At 41.4% G+C, this 17887-nt stretch overlaps 1 protein-coding gene across 5 annotated transcripts in view; it reads right to left on the bottom strand.

The window, feature by feature from the left end:
- The window catches only part of LOC133630684 (polyamine-transporting ATPase 13A3-like), a 117143-nt gene that overhangs the window by 70220 nt on the left and 29036 nt on the right, over nt 1–17887 (bottom strand). For all 5 annotated transcript variants that reach the window (XR_009821314.1, XR_009821313.1, XM_062022323.1 and 2 more), the window contains exons 10-14: nt 13507–13638; nt 7850–7999; nt 7584–7741; nt 5001–5189; nt 4865–4926 (exon numbers count right to left, since the gene is read on the bottom strand). Coding sequence is in view for 3 of the 5 variants with exons in the window: in XM_062022323.1 (XP_061878307.1) it covers nt 4865–4926; nt 5001–5189; nt 7584–7741; nt 7850–7999; nt 13507–13638 (691 nt within the window). In the remaining 2 variants the exon portion in view is untranslated. The remainder of the gene's footprint in view (nt 1–4864; nt 4927–5000; nt 5190–7583; nt 7742–7849; nt 8000–13506; nt 13639–17887) is intronic.

Genomic DNA, 17887 nt, shown 5'->3' with positions numbered 1-17887 from the left:
AACATTTTAACAATTATTCTTGTTGTCTCCCGTGGCGCACAGTGTTGGCGCTGAGCTGGTTATTTGCTGTACAGGGATACAATTCTGGTCAGGGTTGAGCCAGGAACATGAGCAACTTCATGTTTTTAGTATGTTCAATTTGTTATTTTGCACTAAAAACATACATTATTTATTTCCCATGAATTTGTTACAAAACATGCATCAAATTGAATTCAAGTTTGATTAAGAAAATATAAAATTTGTTTTACATAAACGTGTGCGAACAATTGACCCTCTCTGTCTTCTTTTTACCCTTTCCGGTCAGGGATGGGCAAGCTACTTGGAAAATGTAGTAAGCTAACCTACAAGTTACTCTCCATGAAATGTAGCAAAGCTACAGGGGAAGCTATCCCCCAAAAATTGTAGCAAGCTACCCGGCAAAAGTAGCTAGCTACATCAAAGCTACATTTAAAAACATTTCTATCTATGGGCCCACATGTTTAATATCAATGTTAATGTAACTGAGAGTGTACAAATAATACTATTAACTATCTGTCATTTAGCGGGGAACACCCTACAACTACCTCTAGGGGTCCCCACCCCCCACCCATCCATCCATTTTCTTCCGCTTATCCGAGGTCTGGTCACGGGGGCAGCAGCCTAAGCAGAGAAGCCCAGACTTCCCTCTCCCCAGCCACTTCGTCCGGCTCCTCCCAGGGGATCCTGAGACGTTCTCAGGTTGGCCGGGAGACATAGTCTTCCCAACGTGTCCTGGGTCTTCCCCTTGGCCTCCTACCGGTCGGACGTGCCCTGAACACCTCTCCAGGGAGGCGTCCGGGTGCCCGAACCACCTCATCTGGCTCGTCTCGATGTGGAGGAGCAACGGCTTTACTTTGAGGTACTCCTGGATGACAGAGCTTCTCACCCTATCTCTAAGGGAGAGCCCCGCCACACGATGGAGGAAACTAATTTCGGTCGCTTGTACCCGTGATCTTGTCCTTCGGTCATAACCCAAAGCTCATGACCATAGGTGAGGATGGGAACGTAGATCGACCGGTAAATTAAGAGCTTTGCCTTCCGGCTCAGCTCCTTCTTTACCACAATGGATCGATACAGTGTCCACATTACTGAAGACGCCGCACCGATCCGCCTGTCGATCTCACGATCCACTCTTCCCTCACTCGTGAACAAGACCCAGAGGTACTTGAACTCTTCCACTTGGGGCAGGATCGCTACCCCAAACCCGGATATGGATCTCTGCCATTTTCCGGGCGATAACCATGGACTCGGACTTGGAGGCGCTGATTCTCATCCCAGTCACTTCACACTCGGCTGCGAACCGATCCAGTGAGAGCTGAAGATCCAGGCCAGATGAAGCCACAAAAAGCAGAGACCTAATCCTGCAGCCACCAAACCGGATCCTCTCAACGCCCTGACTGCGCCTAGAAATTATGTTCATAAAAGTTATGAACAGAATCGGTGACAGCCCTGGCAGAGTCCAACCCTCACTGAAAACATGTCCGATTTACGGCAATGCGGACCAAGCTCTGACTCATCATAGAGGGAACGGAGTGCCACAATCAAACAGTCCGATACCCCATACTCTCTGAGGACTCCCAACAGGATTTCCAGAGGGACACGGTCAAATGCCTTCTCCAAGTAAAAAAGCACATGTAGACTGGTTGGGCAAACTCCCATGCACCCTCAAGGACCCTGCCGAGAGTATAGAGCTGGTCCACAGTTCCACGACCAGGACAAAAACCACACCCCACTCTATGTATTTATTTAGTTGACTTCTTTGGCCCACCCCTATAGTACCTACAGTAAAAAACAGCATCTATCTATATCTTGACAAAAAAAACTATGAGTTGTGTGTTGTTTGGGAACAGTTGGTAATGGTTATGTGCAGTAAAACTTTTAATGAACTAAACTCACCTTAATGTTTGTTACTAAATTTGTGTTCTACGCCTTAGATGAAGAGAGCAGTCATGATTTTGCTTTACAGAGTAAACAACTAAAACCTAAGGTTTTGGCCATTGTTTTCTCTAAATACATACATTTGTGTAAATATGGCCAAAGACACGCATTATTGTGGGTATCCTGCACGTCATCTTCATCACTAAAGGAAAAATCTAATCTCCGGGAGAGAATTCCTCATTTTCAAGTATGTAATTGTTTTTTTTTTGAGTCGTGCATCCGTCTGACTCCTTCGTCGTCATGTGACATGAGTGTGTGTCTGTTATCATTTTGCTTCCTGGTTTCCATGACCCACCTTATCTTGCCTCTGATTGGCCAGTGTGTAATGTTTGGCCCTAACCGTAGCCAATTGTGACTCATCATACGAACACCAACCAATCATTATGGATGTTCTCCGTATGTATGGATGTTCTCATTCATCCAGGTCATTGGATTTCCTCAGTATTTTCTTGGCCTGGATTCACAGTCCTTTTTCTCTCTTTGTAGCTTGTAGTTTTGATGTAAACTACCTAGCTACATGGGTCTAAAAGTAGCTAAGCTACAGGAAAAGCGAATCGTTAAAAAAGTAGCTGAGTTACCGCCAAGCTACTCAATAAATGTAGTTAAGCTACGTAGCTTAGCTACATGTAGCTTGTTAGCCCATCACTGCTTGCGGTTGCGTCAAACACTAAATACATCCAAACATTTAAAGGAGACCTATTTTGCAATACCAACTTTTCTTACCTGATTCTACCTGTTTTTGTGCATTTGGGATCCCCATAAGTCACAAAAGTTTGAAATCAAACCGTGGAAGCACCGTGGAGAAATGTGTAAAATAATCTTGTCTTCCTTTATACTTCCTCCAAATTTGCTTTGTCCTGTGAAGTTTTCTTCCTAGCGGACATCTCCATAAATGATAAAAATTTACCAGAAGATCTTTGCGCGAGTCCTACGTTGTTTTCCGCGCTGTTGTCAATAAACTCATTTTTTGTCTCTAACCTATTGCTGCGGGGCAGACTGGCTTGTACATGCACATGCATCCTCTGCTTTTGGGTTTTCTAATATAAAGTAGCATACACTTAGACCCGTCAGTGGCTTGAAAAAGGTATGTAAAACATAAACTATGCAAAATGTTAACCTATGCACCACTATTACATGTTATGTAGACCACAAGGAAGTGTTTTAAATGTAGCTAAAAATCCTAATATGACCCCTTTAATAAGGTTAAATACAAAAAATGCAACAAGAGTAGTATTGACATTTCATTTTTGTAAAGTAAAACTGTTCCAAACGGCAATTTCCACCAAGTTTAACTTCTAATTGTGGGAAATTAAACAACTATTGGTATCATATGCTATCATACGATAGTGTTTTATTAGTGTTCTGCAACGATTATGTTTTTAATTTAGATTAATCACATTTTTGCATTTTGAGTAATCGTGATTAATCACAGGAATTACTGAGTAATTTATTTGTTCAAAACAGATTTATTTTAAGACAGTTGGTGTGTATTTTGAAGTGAACGTTGCCAGTGAAGACACGAATCAGAGTCGTTTCACTTAGCCTTCTAAGCACATTAGAAGGCTAATGAGCCTTCAAAAAGTAAAAGGAGTATGTGCGCTCAAAATACATGTATTTATCTGTGTTTACACATGATTAATGTGATAATGTTTTACGATTAACTGCATAACAGCCCTAGTTTTGATATAAAAATAAATAAATAAAGGTAATCTGGAGCCTGCTGCCAACTGCACCTTTAAATCAGTAAAAATAACAATGTCTCTAAAAGTTTTAAGAACAGTCTCAGACCATGAAGGAGGTACAAAGAATATAGAAGCGCTATAGTTTCATCTCCACATCTAAAAATACCCCAACCTATTTTGCAGCACATACAGTATAACTAAATTAGGGCTGTCTTCAAATAGTCTAAGATTTGACCATTTAATCCGGAAGAATCTGATCCGACGATCAATCTTACAGTCTCTCCCCCAGATGTGGGATGTGGGAAAATCATCATTATTGTGTGCAGACTACAGACAAATAGTTTTTTGAGAGTTAGAGATTAATCTTAGTTTCGGTTATCACTCCAGCCTTCCTCAGAGCGGTTGCTGCTCCCTGGTGTGATCTGTAAAATCAACAGGCTGTGTTTTGGCCTCAGACATCTGTTATTATATAAAACAATTTGTCTGCAAACAATACTTGATTAATAATGTTTGAAGGACATTTCTACATTGGAGACGTAATTTGAGGCTTGTTGGGAAGCTCGGTTGGCAGACATGAAGTTTGACGTCCCATCGCGCGCCTATTGCCGGCTAAAATCCCGTTGCTCTTCCCCGCGGCACAGATCGCCTAAAAGTGGTCAGAGTGCACTACCTTTTCCCAGAAGTGTAGCTCTCCTATTGCAAAGGTAATGATCCTTCAGCAGTTTCACATATGGAAACTTGACTAAATAGAGGAAACAAAAGTCGCAACAAAGTTTCATATCTGCTCAGGACTGCTCCAGTGCCAATGACATCACTAACTGTGCTGTTGTCTTTTGAAGTGGAAAAATATGCAAATTAGATCTTTGTTTCGCTTACTTCAGTGAAAGACTGCATTTATTTCATAAGTACCTTTTATTAACTTTGGAATATTCATGTATCCATGTGACCTTACTGAACCTGAGTGACTTGTCAGTATACCTGTACACTAGTACATATCATCATCTGTATATTTTTTTAAAGTAACAAGGCCATAGATTCAAGTGATTGTCGACGATGGGAAAAATCTCACGAATCAGATCAGACTATGAAAATCTTTAGTTAAGACAGCCTTAGACTGATGACTAATCATATTCAACACAGCAGTTGCTCAAGTTAACCAGCCATACTTTTCGTAAAGCAATCCATCCTATGAGGAAACCATCAAATGACACCAAACCCAAACTTACGTGCCAACTTCAGCTCTCTGAATACCCCACAGGTGCAAACTGTCCTCTGTGAGAGTGCCAGTCTAAAGTCAAAATGCACACAGTTGACAAGAAAAGGAATGTTATGAATGAATGTAGTAAAACGGACTAGGCCCACCTTGTCAAAGCAGACCAGGTCCAGCAGACCAGAGATGTTAATTCTCTGTGGACTGATGCAAAAGATGCCAGTTTGCTTCATGCGCCGCTGAGCGTTCACAAGCCCAACGGTCAGAGTCACAGGTAACATTGGAGGAATGCAGAGTGCAACGACGTTCAAACAACCAGTGATGATGACCTCAATAGAAACCTAGATGGGATGGGGAAAGGACCAAGAAACCAGTAAAAAAAATGTAATTTGAAAGTCACAGCCACTAGGCTGATCACAGACAGGAACAACAAGATAGACAGAAAAACAAAAGTTGGGCACACGCTATACGATTGTCAGTCTGAGGAGTTTGGATGAGATGACAATCAACTGAATTTATGACACACCTAAAATTCATCGTATTGTCATCTGGCTGGTTGGGAACAACCAATGGCATGTCGGTTCATCAAGGCTTCGGCCCCAATTAAAAAGTGAGTCTGATCGAGTTTGAAACAGACTAGATAATTCCAAGAGTGTATGCCCATCTTTAGGAAAATACTACAAGGTGGCCCCAAAATCAAGAGAACCCAAAAATCTTATATAAATATGCTGACTTAAATTGTCCTTTCCTTTTTCAGGGTACACATGTTAACGTTGCGCCTAAAATATTGGAACAATAACCTTCCCTAACATGTCTTGGACAACCGCAGAAAATACATTTTGCATGGAAACCCATATTGTCAATAAATCATGAATTGTAGGGCAAACAAATGTTCTCAGAAAGTTCTGGTGTCATGAGGCTCTATCAAATAGCACAAGTATGTTCAGAAGTCGAGAGAGTTATTGGAACTCTGCAAAATCTTAATTGAAAAACCCCAAAGAGGAAAATGTTCGAGTACATTTGTGCGACGAATGCAAGTTTGCCTCCAACACCGCAGAGCCCATTTGGAGCAAATTTTGGCAAAAACATTAATTTTATGCAAAGTGGCTAACAAAACTGAAACTTTAGGGAATGCTCACGCACAGACTGAAGTTTAAAGGCCTACTGAAACCCACTACTACCGACCACGCAGTCTGATAGTTTATATATCAATGATGAAATCTTAACATTGCAACACATGCCAATACGGCCGGATTAACTTATAAAGTGCAGTTTTAAATTTCCCGGGAAATATCCGGTTGAAAACGTCTCGGTGTGATGACGTTTGCGCGTGACGTCACGGAGTGAACGGAAGTTGGCACACCATTGTGTCCCAATACAAACAGCTCTGTTTTCATCGAAAAATTCCACAGTTTTCTGGACATCTGTGTTGGTGAATCTTTTGCAATTTGTTTATTGAACAATGAAGACTGCAAAGAAGAAAGCTGTAGGTGGGATCGGTGTATTAGCAGCGGACTACAGCAACACAACCAGGAGGACTTTGAGATGGATAGCAGACGCGCTACCGTGAGTACAGCTTTGGCTTCCAAACATTTGATCGCTTGCCCGTACGTGCGTGGCGCTATGTGCATGTCACGTACGTGACTTTGGGGAAATATATGTTTCTTGCCGACTCTGATGGCTGCCGGGGTGTCGTCGAAAGCTACAACGCCTGCTGCCGCACCACTGTCCTCACCTTGACTTCCTCCGTCTCCGGGCCGCCGACCGCATCGGTGATCGGGTGAAGTCCTTCGTCGCGCCGTCGATCGCTGGAACGCAGGTGAGCACGGGTCGTGATGAGCAGATGAGAGCTGGCGTAGGTGCAGAGCTAATGTTTTTAGCATAGCTCTGTCGAGGTCCCGTAGCTAAGTTAGCTTCAATGGCGTCGTTAGCAACAGCATTGTTAAGCTTCGACAGGCTGGAAAGCATTAACCGTGTGGTTACATGTCCATGGTTTTTTCAAGAGGATATAATATCCGAGGTGGTTTAAATTACGAATCCGTGATCCACAATAGAAAAAGGAGAAAGTGTGGAATCCAATGAACCCTTGTACCTAAGTTACGGTCAGAGCGAAAAAAGATATGTCCTGCACTGCACTCTAGTCCTTCACTCTCATGTTCCTCATCCACGAATCTTTCATCCTCGCTCAAATTAATGGGGTAATCGTCGCTTTCTCAGTCCGAATCGCTCTCGCTGCATTGTAAACAATGGGGAAATGTGAGAAGCCCTTCAACCTGTGACGTCACGCTACTTCCGGTACAGGCAAGGCTTTTTTTTATCAGCGACCAAAAGTTGCAAACTTTATCGTCAATGTTCTCTACTAAATCCTTTCAGCAAAAATATGGCAATATCGCAAAATGATCAAGTATGACACATAGAATGAATCTGCTATCCCCGTTTAAATGAAAACATTTCATTTCAGTAGGCCTTTAAGGTCAGCATATTTCAAGATAAGGTAAGATTTTGGTTTATGGTAGGGTTTAATAAAGATTGTATGGTTTCTGTTTTTTTGGGGGGTCAACCTTTTATCAGAGAAACTCAAGCATACTGTACACATATTAATTTTACAATTTACGTGGTATTTTGTACCATAACATACCGTATAGAAGTGCTGGATGAGGCACATATGTGTTTAATGTGTGCCCCTTATGTAAAGTTTCCATTGCAAATTGTACTGTACGTATGACAACTGTTACCTGGTTTATGACATCAATAGTGATGATGTAGATGAAGTCAATCACCGCCACCACCGCCATGACCATCATGAAATGCTTAGCGTCACGATGCAGTTTGAAGTCGGTGGGTTTAGGGTGGAGAATGCCACGCACAAGCTGGCCCTTTACTGTATTAAAACCTGTGGGATCATATAAGGTTTGATAAAAAAGACTATTTCAAGGACATGATATCAGTTGGTGCTAGAACTGTTTTTACACTACCTGTCAGCATAAAGCTCAATCCTCACCTGTTCTGACCACAACCGCCTTCACCTGTTTATCAGCACGACTCTGGATAACATGTGAGCCACAGAAGAGGGTGTGTTGCTTGTGTTCCTCTGCATCATATATCGTTTTTGTATTTGGCACACTGGTCTTAGTAACTGGAACACTCTCCCCTGAAGATCCAAACACACCAACAACGTGGAAGAACTGCAGTTAATAAAAGTTAAAGTCACACATTCTAATGTTATGACGTTGTGTTTTTTGAAGAGCTGAGCTCGAAGGCAAAGCTCTCTTGAGCTTGGGTTATGACCGAAAGGACAAGATCATGGATAAAAGCGGATGAAATTAGTTTCCTCTGTTGGTTGATGGGGCTCTCCCCTCGAGATAGGGAAATAAGCTATATCATTCAGGAGGATCTCAAAGTAAAGCTGCTGCTCCTCTACATTCTTGTGCACAGAGAATTGTATGTCTTAAGTGCAACTCGGGATTAACGCCAGTCTGCCGACACTTCACGTCCTTCCCAGTGCCATCAAAAAAATTTAGGAAAATTGAAGCATGTGGAAGGAAGTTTTGACTTATAATTTTCCACCACAAGGGCGGTGTCAAAATCATTGTAATGATCAGTTTCCAACCTTAAAACTTTCTTTTGACAGAGCAAATTGGTTTAATTATTTGTTTTGTTAATGTTGGCCCCTCATTGGCTGGACACATTGTACAAAACCCAAAACCAGTGAAGTTGGCACGTTGTGTAAATCGTAAATAAAAACAGAATACAATGATTTGAAAATCCTTTTCAACCTATATTCAACTGCAAAGAGAAGATACTTAACGTTCGAACTGGAAAACTGTTATTTTTTGCAAATATTAGCTCATTTGGAATTTGATGCCTGCAACATGTTTAAAAAAAGCTGGCACAAGTGGCAAAAAAGACTGATAAAGTTGAGGAATGCTCATCAAACACTTATTTGGAACACCCCACAGGTGAACAGGCTAATTGGGAACAGGTGGGTGCCAAGATTGGGTATAAAAGCAGCTTCTATGAAATGCTCAGTCATTCACAAACAAGGATAGGGCAAGGGTCACAACTTTGTGTACAAATGCCTGAGCAAATTGTTTAAGGTCCATAATATCATCAAAAGGTTCAGAGAATCAGGAGAAAACACTGCATGTAAGCAGCAAGGCTGAAAACCAACATTGAATGCCCGTGACCTTCGATCCCTCAGGCGGTACTGCATCAAAAACCAACATCAGTGTGTAAAGGATATCACCATATGGGCTCCGTAACACTTCATAAAAACAACTGTCAGTAGCCAAAATTTGTCGCTACATCTGTAAGTGCAAGGTAAAATAGCGAAAGCTATTTATCAACAACACCCAGAAACGCCGCCGGCTTCGCTGGGTCCTAGCTCATCTAATATGGACTGATGCAAAGTGTAAAAGTGTTCTGTCGTCTGACGAGTTTCAAATTGTTTTTGGAACCTGTGGACGTCATGTCCTCCGGAACAAAGAGGAAAAGAACCATCCGGATTGTTATAAGCCAGCATCTGTGATGGTATTGGGGTGTATTAGTGCCCAAGGCATGGGTAACATACACATTTGCGAAGGCACCATTAATGCTGAAAGGTACATACAGGTTTCGGAGCAACATACTGTATGTTGCCATCCAAGCAACGTTATGGACGTCCCTGCTTATTTCAGCAAGACAATACCAAGCCACCTGTTCCAACAACGTGGCTTCATAGTAAAAGAGTGCGGGTACTGGACTGGCCTGCCTGTAATCCAGACCTGTCTCCCATTGAAAATGTGTGGCGCAATATGAAGCCTAAAATACTACAACAGAGACCTCGGACTGTTGAACAACTTAAGCTGTACATCAAGCAAGAATGGGAAATAACACCTGAAAAGCTTCAAAAATTGGTCTCCTCACTTCCCAAACGTTTACTGAGTGTTGTTAACGGGAAAGGCCATGTAACACAGTGGTAAAAATGCCCCTGTGCCAACTTTTTTGCAATGTGTTGCTGCCATTAAATTGTAAGTTAACAATTATTTGCAAAAAAAAAATAGTTTCTCAGTTCGAACATTAAATATCTTGTCTTTGCAGTTTATTGGATTTGCAAATCACTGTATTCTGTTTTTATTTACAAAATACACAACGTGTCAAATTAACTGGTTTTGGGTTTTGTATTATCAGGTACTACTACTTTGACAAATAATAATGATGATTAATGTTGTCTTTTTTGGACTATGAAAGGTGGAGGGATACCACGATGGCCGATTTCCTGTTTGTTTTCAAATATGGGTTTTTAAGACTTGTATGTGCATTCTGTCTCAAGCAATTTTGATAATATGTGAATTTGCTGGGAGGGGTTATTTTTCTGTAATTACTGATACCTTACCGTGGTGGAGTTTGTGTGTCACAATGTTCCTAGGAGCTATTTTGTCCGGGGCTTCTATGCCCCTGGTAGGGTCTACCATGACAAACAGATCCTAGGTGAGGGACCAGACCAAGACTCAAAGACTTCTAGGAATACCAAAAAATTGAGGTCCTAGGTTTCCTTCGACCGGACGTGGGTCACCGGGACCCCCCTCTGGAGCAAGGCTCAAAGAGGCAACGTGGGTCCCCCCTCTTATGCGTGGTGAGCCATAGAAGTGGGGTGCTCTGTGAGCTGGGCGGAAGTCGAAGGCAGGGCCATTGGCGGTCCGATTCTCGTCACCTCACTGGGGAGGAAGGGCTGGACTCTTTTCCACTCTGGCATTGCCAGCAGTGATAGTTGACGGGTGGGGGTGGCAATACTTGTTGCCGCGCGGCTCAGACCCTGCACAATGGAGTTTAACCCGGTGAACGAAAGGATAGCTCCCCTCCTCCTCCAAGTGGGCGGATGGGTTCTGACCATTGTTTGTGCTTACGCACCAAACAGCAGTTCAGAGTACCGGCCCTTTTTGGAGTCCCTAGAGGGAGTACTGGACAGTACTCCATCTGGTGATTCCCTTGTTATACTGGGGGTCTTCAACGCTCACATTGGCAATGACAGTGAGACATGGAGAGGAGTGATTGGGAGAAAACGACCACCCTGATCAGAACCAGAGTGGTATTTTGTTATTGGACTTTTGTGCTCGTCACAGATTGTCCATAACAAACACCATGTTCAAACATAACGGTGTCCATATGTACACTTGGCACCAGGACACCATAGGCCGCAATTCGATGATGGACTTTGTGGTTGTATCATCAGACTTGAGGTCTTATGTTTTGGAAAATCGCGTGAAGAGATGGGCAGAGCTTTCAACCGATCACCACCTGGTAGTGAGTCGGCTCCGATGGTGGGGGAGGATGCCGGACAGACCTGGCAGGCCCAAGCCTATGAGGTATGCTGGGAACGTCAAGCAGAGTGTACCATCAGAGAGAGTTTAAATTCCCACCTCTGGGAGAACTTTGAACATGTTACGAGGAGGCGCTGGATATTGAGTCCGACTGGACCATGTTTCCTACCTCTATTGTCGAGGGGCTTATCGGAGCTGTGGCCGCAAGGTGGTCGGTGCCTGCCGTGGCGGTAATCCCAGAACCCACTGATGGACACCAACAGTGAGGGATGCCGTCAAGCTGAAGAAGGAGTCCTATCGGGTCCTTTTGGCTCATGGACAGGTACCGACAGGCCAAGTTGTGTACGGCTTTGGCGGTTGCAGAGGCAAAAACTAAGACATGGGAGGAGTTTGGCGAAGCCATGGAAAACGCCTTCTGGACAGATTCGAAACGATTCTGGACCATCATACGCCGCCTCAGGACGAGGAAACACTGTCAACACCGTGTATAGTGGGGACGGTGTGCTGCTGACCTCAAATGGGGATGATGTGGATCGGTGGAAGCAATACTTTGAAGACGTCCTCAATCGTCTTCCAAAGAGGAAGCAGTGCCTTGGGACTCCGCGGTGGGCGCTTCTATTTCTGGGGCTGAGGTTGCCGAGGTAGTTAAGAAGCTCCTCGGTGGCAGAGCCCCGGGGGTGGATGAGATATGCTCGGAGTTCATTAAGGCTATGGATGCTGTGGGGCTGTCATGGTTGACAAGACTCTGCAGCATTGCGTGGCCATCGGGGGCAGTGCCTCTGGATTGGCAGACTGGGGTGGTGGTTCCTCTTTTTAAAAAGGGGATCTGGAAGGTGTGTTTCAATAATCGTGGTTCAATAATCATGGGTTTATACTCCTCAGCCTTCCCGGTGAGTTCTATTCAAGTGTACTGGAGAGGAAGCTACGTCGGATAGTCAAACTTTGGATTCAGGAGAAACAGCTCGGTCTGCATTGCCAGCAGTAAGTCGGACCAGTTTCCAGTGAGGGTTGGACTCCGCCCCTTGTCACCAATTCCATTTACTACTTTTATGGACAGAATTTCTAGGCATGGTCAGGGCGTTGAGGAGATCCGGTTTGGTAACGTCTCTGCTTTATGGGGATGATGTGATTCTGCTGGCTTCATCTGGCCAGGATCTTCAGCTCTCATTGGATCAATTTGCAGCTGAGTGTGAAGCGACTGGGATTAAATCAACACTTCCATGTACGAGTCCATGGTTCTCGCCAGAAAAGTGTGGAGTGCCATATCCGGCTTGGGCAGGAGATCATGCCCCAAGTAGAGGAGTTTAAGTACCTTGGGGTCTTGTTTACAAATGAGGAAAGATTGGCCTGGCCCACTAGGATCCCTCTTTATGTTTGTGAACTGTATAGTCTATACATTTAGAGTGATGTGATAATCAAACACTCTAGAAGTCTAGAATGAAAGAGTATATAAGTGAATTGACAGAGTGTGTGTACCTTCAGTGCTGAATGGTGAGCAGAGGCAGAGTTTGGAGTGTCTTCTTTAGCTTGCTTTCCATTTTTATGTGCTCACTGTCCACTGCGTCCAGGAACTTGGAAAATGTTTTCGTGCCATTTGCCGTTTGACGCCCGCTATCATGTTAATTAGCTGCCTGAAAGCGGGTGACCCCACTGTAGAAATAGCCTGCATGTCTTCTAGCACATACGCTGCAATGGCTCTATCAATGTTGTCCTGGCTAGCAGTCCCTCCGTTAAAATCCTTAGGTGGTGGTGGAGGTGGAGGTGGAGGTGGAGGGGAAGTGGCATCGGAGTCTGTGTCTCTCTTTACTAGCTTTGTCGAAGCATGTTGCTTTTGTAGCTGTTTCAGCAGATTTGAATTGCTGTTTTGAGCAGTAGATAGGATATTTGATCCAAGACACAACTTACATTTACATTAAATGTTCTTTTCTTTGTGCTCGACAAAAGAAAAGTAGTGAGAATATCTCCATGTTAAGAAACTCGGCTCCGGCTCCGCCATGATGTCTTGTTAGTAAACACAGACACGCCCCACCCGCCCCACACACACCCACACACAGCGCGCCTCTTCTCTTCCTTGTGACACAGGAAGAATCAGAAGGACGACACCGCAGCTCTCCAATACAACACACTCAGATCTTCTCAATTTCTAGCAGATACTATATAAAAAATAACGTTAAATAACGCAGTAACGCATCATGTAGTAACAGTAACTGAGTTACTGACTATGAAAAATAACGTGTTAGACTACTAGTTACCGCCAAAAATAACGGCGTTACTGGTGATATTTGATTAGTTGTTAGTTGGTCAGGCCCATAGTATGTACTGTATGTTTTGCATGTACCAATGTATACACACAACATACCTGTCAACATGCCTTCAGAAACAGTGCAGGTGCCACAGATAAGCGCTGCGTCACAGGCCATGATCATCCCGTTTGCTGGAATAGTGATGACATCACCTGGCACCAGCTCTGTCGACATGATCTGTTCAATGTCTGCGATCAAGTTCAAGAAAAGAGGACAGGATCATTTTTCAAAAGTAAATATTGCATGGATGCAAAGCCAGCCCTGGGCAAATACAATCTTGGCAAATTCTCCAGTACGCTGTGGTTCATGGGGGGCAAAACATACAAAATTGTTATTTCAAACATACATAAGCCCACAAAATAAATCCTTCCATTCCGCTTGGCAGCACTCGGGAAACGATGTAACACATTCAGTAGCCCATAATTTAGGCCTTCAAACTAAAATCATGCCAGTAAAACAAGATAAAATATGTAGACTTAGACTTTGAAAAACTTTAATGATCAACAAGGGAAATTGTTCCACACAGTAGCTCAGTTACAAAGGATGGAAAAAATAATGCACACACGGGCACATAAAAAAGGTAAAAAGTAGACCAAAAATGATATATAATAATATAAAATATAATATATGTAATCTATGCATACTTTATATATATATATATATATATATATATATACATATATATATATATATATATATATATATATTAGGGCTGGGAATTTTTGGGTGTCCCACGATTCGATTCAATATCGATTCTTGGGGTCACGATTAGATTCAAAATCGATTTTTTTTCAATTCAACACGATTCTCGATTCAAAAACAATTTTTTCCCAATTCAAAACGATTTTCTATTCATTCAATACATAGGATTTCAGCAGGATTTACCCCAGTCTGCTGACATGCAAGCAGAGTAGTAGGTTTTTGTAAAAAGCTTTTATAATTGTAAAGGACAATGTTTTATCAACTGATTGCAATAATGTAAATTTGTTTTAACTATTAAATGAACCAAATATATGACTTATTTTATCTTTGTGAAAATATTAGACACAATGTGTTGTCAAGCTTATGAGATGCGATGCAAGTGTAAGCCACTGTGACACTATTGTTCTTTTTTTTGTTTTTCATAAATGTCTAATGATAATGTCAATGAGGGATTTTTAATCACTGCTATGTTGAAATTGTAACTAATATTGATACTGTTGTTGATAATATTCATTTTTGTTTCACTACTTTTGGTTTGTTCTGTGTCGTGTTTGTGTCTCCTCTCAATTGCTCTGTTTATTGCAGTTCTGAGTGTTGCTGGGTCGGGTTTGGTTTTGGAATTGGATTGCATTGTTATGGTATTGCTGTGTATTGTTTTGTTGGATTGATTAATAAAAAAATAACAATAAAAAAATAAAAATATTTTTATTTTAAAAAATTTAAAAAAATTGATTCTTTAAAAATAAGAATCGATTCTGAATCGCACAATGTGAGAATCGCGATTCGAATTCGAATCGATTTTTTCCCACACCCCTAATATATATATATATATACACGACTGTGTATATATATATATATATATATATATATATATATATATATATATATATATATATATATATATATATATATATATATATATATATATATATATATATATATATATATATATATATATATATATATATATATATATATATATACATATATATATATATATACATATATATATATATATATATATATATATATATATATATATATATATATATATATATATATATATATATATATATATATATATTTATATATATATATACACAGTCGCAATCAAAAGTTTACATACACTTGTAAAGAACATAATGTCATAGCTGTCTTGAGTTTCCAATACTTTCTACAACATGTTTTTTTGTGTGATAGAGTGATTGGAGCACATACTTGTTTGTCACAAAAAACATTCATGAAGTTTGGTTCTTTTATGACTTTATTATGGGTCTACTGAAAATGTGACCAAATCTGCTTGGTCAAAAGTATACATACTTGGTAAGTTTCACTGCAATAAGGCGCTTTTGATAGCCATCCACAAGCTACTGGATGAATTTTTAACTACTCCTCTTGACAAAATTGGTGCAGTTCAGCTAAATGTGTTGGTTTTCTGACATGGACTCGTTTGTTCAGCATTTTCCACACGTTTAGGTCAGAACTTTGGGAAGGCCATTCTAAAACCTTAATTCTAGCCTTATTTAGCTATTACTTGCTGGACGGTAGGATTGGTGTTTCTGGGTTTAAAGGCCTCACCTTTTCTCCTCCACACATATTGCTGGGTATTTTGGCCAAACAGCTAAATTTTTGTTTCATCTGACCACAGAACTTTTCTCCAGAAGGTCTTATATTTGTCCATGTGATGTCAGATGAAACGAAAATTGAGCTGTTTGGCCACAATACCGACAATATGTTTGGAGGAGAAAGGATGAAGCCTTTAATCCCAGGAACACCATTCCCACCATCAAGCATGGTGGTGGTAGTATTATGCTCTGGTCCTGTTTTGCTGCCAATGGAACTGGTGCTTTAAAGGCCTACTGAAACCCACTACTACTGACCACGCAGTCTGATAGTTTATGTATCAATGATGAAATCTTAACATTGCAACACATGCCAATACGGCCGGGTTAACTTATAAAGTGCAATTTTAAATTTCCCGCGAAACTTCCGGTTGAAAACGTCTATGTATGAGGACGTATGCGCGTGACGTCAACGGTTGAAACGGAAGTATTCGGACACCATTGTATCCAATACAAAAAGCTCTGTTTTCATCGCAAAATTCCACAGTATTCTGGACATCTGTGTTGGTGAATCTTTTGCAATTTGTTTAATGAACAATGGAGACTGCAAAGAAGAAAGCTGTAGGTGCGATCGGTGTATTAGCGGTGGACTACAGCAACACAACCAGAAGGACTTTGAGTTGGATAGCAGACGCGCTACCGTGAGTACAGTTTTGGCTTCCAAACATTTGATCACTTGCCCGTACGTGCATGTTGACTTTGGGGAAATATATGTTTCTTGCCGACTCTGAAGGCGGCCGGGGTGTCGTCGAAAGCTACAACGCCCGCCGCCACTACGTAGCTAAGTTAGCTTCAATGGTGTCGTTAGCAACAGCATTGTTAAGCTTCGCCAAGCTGGAAATTATTAACCGTGTATTTACATGTCCGCGGTTTGATAGTATTGTTGATCTTCTGTCTATCCTTCCAGTCAGGGGTTTATTTATTTTGTTTCTATCTGCATTTGAGCCCGATGCTATCACGTTAGCCCCGTAGCTAAAGAGCTTCACCGATGTATTGTCGTGGAGATAAAAGTCACTGTGAATGTCCATTTTGCGTTCTCGACTCTCATTTTCAAGAGGATATAGTATCCGAGGTGGTTTAAAATACAAAACCCTGATCCACAATAGAAAAAGGAGAAAGTGTGGAATCCAATGAACCCTTGTACCTAAGCTACGGTCAGAGCGAAAAAATATACGTCCTGCACTGCACTCTAGTCCTTCACTCTCACGTTCCTCATCCACGAATCTTTCTTCCTCACTCAAATTAATGTAGTAATCGTCGCTTTCTCTGTCCAAATATCTCTCGCTGCATTGTAAACAATAGGGAAATGTGAGCAGCCCTATCCCCTGTGATGTCACGCTACTTCCGGTATAGGCTAGGCTTTTTTTTTATCAGCGACCAAAAGTTGCAAACTTTATCGTCGTTGTTCTCTACTAAATCCTTTCAGCAAAAATATGGCAATATCGCGAAATGATCAAGTATGACACATAGAATGGATCTGCTATCCCCGTTTAAATTTTAAAAAATAATTTCAGTAGACCTTTAAATGGGACAATGAAAAGGAGGATTACCTCCAAATTCTTCAGGACAACCTAAGTATGATTTTATAAAATCATCAGCCCAGAGTTTGCGTCTTTGGGCGCGTGTTCCAACAGGACATTGACCCCAAACACACGTCTAAAATGGTAAAGGAATGGCTAAATCAGGCTACAATTAAGGTTTTAGAACGCCCTTCCCAAAGTCCGAATTAAAATTGTGGACGATGCTGAAGAAACAAGTCCATGTCAGAAAAACGAAAAATGTAGCTTAACTGCACCAATTTTGTCAAGAGGAGTGGTCAAAAATTCAACCAGAAACTTGTGGATGGCTACCAAAAGCGCCTTTTGCAGTGAAACTTGCCAAGGGACATGTAACCAAAAATTAACATTGCTGTATGTATACTTTTGAAGCAGCAGATTTGGTCACATTTTCAGTAGACCCATAATAAATACATAAAAGAACCAAACTTCATGAATTTTTTTTTGTGACAAACAAGTATGTGCTCCAATCACTCTATTACAAAAAAATAAGAGTTGTAGAAATTATTGGAAACTCAATGACAGCCATGACATTATGTTCTTTACAAGAGTATGTA

This window comes from Entelurus aequoreus, linkage group LG16 (assembly GCF_033978785.1).
Source record: "Entelurus aequoreus isolate RoL-2023_Sb linkage group LG16, RoL_Eaeq_v1.1, whole genome shotgun sequence".
Classification (NCBI taxonomy): Eukaryota; Metazoa; Chordata; class Actinopteri; order Syngnathiformes; family Syngnathidae; genus Entelurus; species Entelurus aequoreus.
The sequence above is the reverse complement of the archived record's forward strand: the minus strand, read 5'-3'. Positions and strand labels throughout refer to the sequence as shown.